A 6,467-nucleotide genomic window follows, 5' to 3' on the forward strand; every position below is an offset into this window, starting at 1 on the left:
GGCAAGAAGAAGGAGGCTTCGTTGGTCCTCACCGTCCTTATCATAAAAGCATGTAAAAATATCCTGGCATCTTCTTGTGTCTTCACACAGTATGAGGTGGAGGAGCTCAGGCAATTACACTCATCTGCATGTGTTAATATGATTAATTAGCAGGAATAAACACTTTCCTATGACACAGGCTGCATGGTGAGCCACACACCTGCAGAAGCTCTGATAAAAGACAACGCCTCATGGCAAAGAGCCTTTTCATGAGACCTGCTAATTGGCATCTGAAAACGTTCCGGCTAATTAGGAAAAGGCAGATGAGGCTTGATTAGTTTGAATGCAAAGTGTAACTTGTGGTGCGGTGGGACTCGGGAATGTGCCGAGGTTTTATTTCTTCACCATCACGATACAAAGATAATTGTAATTGTGATCATTTGCATACGTTAATGAATTTGCGTGACGCTTCTTGATCAGACGTGGAATAAATAATTGATGCAGTATCAGCACCTACCACGACAAGTGGGACGTTTTGAAATAGCTAAGCGCATTAAGGTGCAAGTTTGATGGCTGCCATGCTCCCAGGCAAGGTGTAAAAGTAGAACAGATGCTATCATCTGCTTCCTACATGCTGCATATTCCAGCACCGTATCACACTAAGATTAACTCCCAGCCTCCGATGGTATGCTGAGACTTAAAGTTTTAACATAGCATTAAAAAGGCACACAAAGTTAGAGCAAATTAGATGCAGCTCAAGAAAATAATTTTTAGAAACCATGCAGAGAGTGGTGGAGAACAAAGAGCTGCGATGAGAAACAAACCAGGCTGTGTGGAGCTTTAATTGGAACATGGTAGATACTAAATACATCTGATTGTTTCAAATGCCCTGGATGTAGAGAGGGCCACTCCCCTTTAATTAGCCTGCTTTCAGATTAGGCTTTATTAGAGGCAGGCAAGCAGACGGCCACCGGGCCAGTCAGCTACAGGATATGCCCCAAGTTCAGCCGCCCAGGAGCACCAGCAGCACAGATACAAGGGCTCATGTTTAATTGCTTCTGTAAATGGTCAGAGCTCAAGCCCCCTAATTCCATTCCTTGGGGTAATCAGGCATGTTTTCACCATACAGGGGTAAAGAGTAGGAGAAAGCCAGTAACATCCACAATGCTAGATACTGTGAAATACAATGCCACTTGAATACCACTAAGGGGCTTCTGTATGACATCATCTCACTTTGTGACATGTTAGAGGACAACAGTTTTTAATAGAAGTTTTGTTTTAAATGCACATTTTTTCCACACATTTAACAGGCACCTGATAAAGAAATAAAACCCTACAGAAGAAAAACAACAAAACCTTTACTGGATAATTTGACTTCTTTTTTGTTTAGGGCATGTGAGAAATCAGTCATTGAGGATAATACCGAAAGGTCTTTGTTTTCCGTACGTGCTTCTCAAAGTTTCTGGTGCATAAATTCATTTAAGGGTTTTCCTGTGATTGAACATTTTCAGGTACTCCGGATTTTTTGCCTGACACCCATCATTTTTATCTTCAGTCCTCAGTGTGTTAGATCTCAAGATTAACATATACAAGAGAGAGATCAAGAGTTCATTAAAAACACGCTCAGGGGAAATAATGTCACATGGCATAAGCAAAGCTTTGACAGTCATTTTACAGCAGTCCATCAAACGTATATCAAGCTCCTTTTGTTCCCTTTTAGTTGGTGCTGGTTTTCATTGTCACCGTTTTCCTCAAGCCTTCTTTTAGTCCTCAAGGAGCCTTTTGCCAATGCAGTCCACACATACTCTTAGTCTTTGCATGATGCACAGACCACTTTAACATTGACCACAACAGAAACAGGACTTTGTATGCATTAAAGAGTCTCTGATATGGGGAGTCATGAAAGATATCTTGAATGAAAAACAACATTCTGTCCGGGAGAAGACTGGTGGGTGGCTGGCAGGGTTTGGGGAGGGGCTGGGTCCACATTAACAACGGCAACAGAAGCAGGAGAGGAGTGCACTGAGGAGAAGTGAAGCTCGGGTGGGAAACATGACCGCATCACGCAGAACTGCTGCCACTCAGCATACCTGCAGTCCAGAGAGAAGAGAAAGGGTCTCAACACATCCGTCAAGTTCACTTGTATGGCTTTCTGGTACTGTCAATACAAAGCCCCACATCCAAGTGTTATGCAAGTCTTCTCTTTATTGCAAATTAGAGCTCCTTTAAACTTAGACGCACCCACATGTACAAATAAAAGTGTATTGTATAGCACCTATTTGAAGTTTAATTATTAAAAAAAAAAAAAACAATATACAACATGATACAAAAGAACTTATTATAGTATAGTTAAAAAGAGCAGTGTAACATATACAGCTCATGAAAATTGAAGCCATTGCCAGGTCAGTTCTGAGATGGCATTTCAGCTCTTCAAAAATGTTATCTTGTGATATTCATTTTTTTAGTTGTGGAGAAAAGTATTATGATTTTTACGCAGCAATAGCACAGTAAAATAAAAAAATACTGATGATGGACTTTTACTGATGCATTATTATGTAAACAGTATTATAATGTCACATCGGGTGAAGGTGAAGTAATTTTTTTTAGCAATCTCACATCCAGTTAAGCAGTTTCATCTAAATCCTTGTATTTTACAATCTAATGACATGTAGCGGAGTTGAAGTATAGTTTCAAAATTGTACCTAGTACAGAACTTGAGCAAATGTATTTGTTACATCTCACAACCCACATCTTTATGTTTAATGTTTAAACATAAAGATGTGGGTTTCTTAATGTTTTGTTTAATCTTAATGTTTTGTTTCTTAAATGTTTTTCAGGCATCCTTCTACTGGTATTTAATTTTATTCTTTTTTCCCATTCCTGCACTGACACTTTTGGCTGCATCACGAATGTAGCACCTTATGCATTCACATTTTTACCCACTTTACTGCTTCAATTTCTTATAGTAATAACATGTCCTGCTGTGGTCATTTTTCCCAGGGGGAATCAACAGATTTTATTATCCACATTATAGCCCAGTGATATTCATGCAACAAGAATTTACGCTATGCTGTAAATACAGACGGTTCTGCAGTGTTGTGTCAGCAGCCCCTTTATTTACCTTCTGGTCTGTCAGCACAGAGCTGCTCTGAAGTGGAGGCAGGTGGCTGTTAAGCAAGGCAGCGCCGGGTCTGTCGTGCTCACAAAAGATTGTACCATTGATGTAATGGAAGCGATCGCCAGGCATGAGTCTGTTTCTACAGGTGGCACAGCTGAAACACTGCAAATTAGTGGAGAAAAAAATTAATGATCAGAAATGTCAATTCAGACCAATATCGGGCCATTACAGCACATTAATATACTATGGGCGTGACTTCAGCTAATATGAACCTCAAAACTGAAATGCTTAGTTAGTAAAATCACCTGATATAACTGAACTGAAATGGAATAGAAACATATTATTTTAAATATGAGATACTGTAAAACCATTAATAAATCTCTTAAAATAAGTCTCAAAAATGTAATAATAAGAACATGAGGCAAAGACAGTATAATTTCCTTCTGCTCCTTTCTTGCCACCTCTACCCACCAAATCCCAGATGTTTCTGTCAAACAAGCAGTGGGAGATGAAGCACAATGATGCGAGAGCTGGGAATTTACCTTGAGGTGGTAAACATTTCCCTGTGCCCTCATCACCATCTCGTTGGCTGGGATTGACTGGCCGCAGGCGCTGCACGCCCCACTGTGCCCAAACAGTCTGCAAACACAAAAACACAGATTGCTCTGTCTGCATGGCCTGGAAAATCTAAAACCAGTAGCTTCTTCTCCTTCTCCTCCTCCCTCCCTCCCACCTTCCTTCCGCTGCCACCTCTTCCTTCCTCTCACCTGATGTAGTCACTCCGACACAGAATCATGCCCCCTTTGCTATAGCAGGTAGTGCCAATGTCCCCCAGCTGGGCTTGGCAGCAAGAGCACTTGAGGCAGCGCGTGTGCCAGTAGCGCTCCATGGAGAAGAGCAGGAAGCGATCGGCAATCTTTCCCCCACATCCTGCACACGACCTGGGAGCTGGTGGTATGCCTGACGCTTGGCTGTTCACCATGCTGATGTAGGCCCTCAGAGGCCTGGACACACAGGTTGACAGTTGACAGGTACATTCATTAACATTCATGAACCACCTTTTTAAGACAACATAAATACTTCTAAATACACTGCTTCCTCAGAATTTGTCTAGAAGGGAAATGTCTTTAAAACTTGTAATTGTTGTGTAAAATAGATTTATTTGTAGAGGATATTAACTTTTAAAAAATTACAAGTTTATAAAAAAAAAACAATTTTTACATTTAAGACTACACAGATTAACCACTTCCACCAGCACTGTTAAACCTGAAGGAGGATTCAGCATGACTGCAAATGACTGATAACACAGTGACTGTGAGGCTGTGACAGGGTTGACCTACACAAAACATCCTGAGCATTACAAGAACTAACAAGTGTCTTTAACTGTTACCAATGAGCTTTATCAAACGGAATTGTCCAGATTTGTTGGGTTTCTCTACATAATATTGTTGACGCTACTATGTGAAGTGCCCTAAAATGACTTATCTGTCACTCTCTCTCTCACACACACACACACACACACACACAAAAATTCACCGATACTTCTCAGTACACACTACGCAGCACATGCAATGTGAAATCTAAAAGTTTCTTCTGTACAGCTCTATAACTTAAATCTGTCAAAAGTAATCTCTCTATTGATTTGACAGGCACAGTAGTTATACAGGTATTAAGTCAACGGTATGTGAGGGGGGGAAGGGGAAAGTCACTAAATGGGACTTTTGGAAGAGTGCCAGTAATGAGACTATGAAGCAGTACTTAAGTATTTTCTTCTGGTAAACTGATGTTTTACCTTTGCATTGTGTATACACGCCTCTAGCTTCACTGACATGCTGTTTACAAGCGGAGCTGCTAGCTTAAAGGGAGCGAGAAATGCGTGCGGAGGTGAAACGAGAGCAAAGAGAAGAAATGTGTTACCTCGCCGAGACAAAGCTTTTCCTCCTGCCGAGAGAACTTTGAGAAGCTGTGGAAATATTCACAGGTAGCTGGGCACGCTTACAGTTGGACGTCCGCACTTGGACGTGACATGCTGTGGTCTCTATAGCTTTCCAGAAAAAAAGGCAAAGCAAAACAACATTAAACCGGCTCGGTGGCGATAATAGTTGAGCAAACTCTCTCCGACGTCCAGCTCGGCGGTTCAATACCTACATGTAGCGGATAGGAGGACACATGACTCAGCTCCTGCCTCTCCCCTGCTCTCTGTCACTGCTATCTGTCTATCAACACGCCGTGCTCTCTTTCTGAGGCTTTTGACAGGGACTATTCACTAAATTGCGCAAGGGGCTATTTAAATTACCAAGAGGGGACGCAGCCGTCAAGAGGCGCGCAGCAGCCAATAGGAGGGCAGGGGGCGTGTCCGCAGTCAAAATGATTTATGAGTTTATCGTGACTTATTAATATGCAGCCACATTCCCGGAGCTGCCACAGCTTCAGCCACAGTGCAGGAACTAATCATGGTAGTTTACTGTAGTAAATGTCACTCCGTTTTATTTATAAAATCTGGTAAATTATAATATTGTAAACTTTACCTTTTACATGTTATTATTTTTCTTAATTTTTAAAGTCTTTTTTCTGTTGTCTTAGTCAATCATATTAATTATTTTTTTTAAAAAGTGCTCACTTTTGTCAACTTGTAATACATATTAAGGTTATAATACAATTGTATTGTATTATAAGTGATACCCAACAAATCCAAATGGCTCCCTTTAAGCAGCTCTGTAGTGACAGAAGGAAGAAAAAATGTTCCTTTTAACAGGGAGAAACCTCCAGCAGAACAAGGCTCAGGGAGGGTGGCCATTTGTCTGAACTGGTTAGGGTGAGGGTTGCAAGGTGACTCTGTGGTTAGCACTGTTGCCTCGCAGCTAGAAGATCGCTTGTTCGCGTCCCAGTTAGGATGCCTGGGATCTTTCTGCGTGGAGTTTGCATGTTCTCCCCGTGCAGTGTGGGTTCTCTCCAGGTTCTCCGGCTTCCTCCCATACAGTCCAAAAACATGTTGAGGTTAACTGGTGATTTTAAATTGTCCGTAGGTGTGAATGTGAGTGTGCTTGGTTGTCTGTCTCTAAGTGTAGCCCTGTGATAGACTGGTGACCTGTCCCTGCCTTCGTCCTAAGTCAGCTGGGATAGGCTCCAGTCCCCCCACGACCCTAATGAGGATTAAGTGGTGTATAGATAATGGATGAATGGATGATTAGGGTGAGGGTAAAGGGGAGAGGGAACAGGAAGGCATAAAGAAAACAGACAAACAAGGCATGACAGAACAATAAACATGGAAGTGGTTGGTGAAGCCAGAAATCAGAAATATTTATCTCCACAGCTACAGATAACTACAGAGAGAATAAAACACAAACTACATTTCACTGACCAACATGTG

At 41.6% G+C, this 6,467-nt stretch overlaps 1 protein-coding gene across 2 annotated transcripts; it reads right to left on the reverse strand.

Moving 5' to 3' along the window:
• Nucleotides 1-803: 803 nt before the first annotated feature.
• LOC103353846 (LIM domain transcription factor LMO4-B) lies at nt 804-5,341 on the reverse strand. 2 transcript variants are annotated; one of them, XM_008277007.1, is made up of 6 exons: nt 5,246-5,341; nt 5,015-5,141; nt 3,865-4,101; nt 3,640-3,736; nt 3,101-3,259; nt 804-2,069 (listed from the first exon to the last, which is right to left on the reverse strand). In XM_008277007.1, the coding sequence occupies exons 3-6, from the start codon at nt 4,077-4,079 to the stop codon at nt 2,061-2,063; spliced, it is 480 nt and encodes a 159-aa protein (XP_008275229.1). In that variant the 5' UTR covers nt 4,080-4,101; nt 5,015-5,141; nt 5,246-5,341; the 3' UTR covers nt 804-2,060. The 2 variants fall into 2 exon arrangements, with proteins under 2 accessions (XP_008275229.1, XP_008275230.1); XM_008277008.1 differs by having other exon boundaries at nt 5,242-5,338.
• Between the last annotated feature and the right edge of the window lie 1,126 nt (nt 5,342-6,467).

The sequence above is a fragment of the Stegastes partitus genome, unplaced genomic scaffold (genome assembly GCF_000690725.1).
Source record: "Stegastes partitus isolate 25-593 unplaced genomic scaffold, Stegastes_partitus-1.0.2 Scaffold86, whole genome shotgun sequence".
In the NCBI taxonomy this organism is placed as follows: domain Eukaryota; kingdom Metazoa; phylum Chordata; class Actinopteri; family Pomacentridae; genus Stegastes; species Stegastes partitus.

Excerpts from the sequence above, each read along its gene's own strand:
- LOC103353846 (XM_008277007.1), bottom strand. The coding sequence starts at position 4,079 with ATGGTGAACAGCCAAGCGTCAGGCATACCACCAGCTCCCAGGTCGTGT. Across the intron at positions 3,737-3,864 it reads TGTCGGAGTGACTACATCAG|ACTGTTTGGGCACAGTGGGG; the intron begins GTGAGAGGAAGG and ends TTGTGTTTGCAG. Across the intron at positions 3,260-3,639 it reads GAAATGTTTACCACCTCAAG|TGTTTCAGCTGTGCCACCTG; the intron begins GTAAATTCCCAG and ends ACTAATTTGCAG.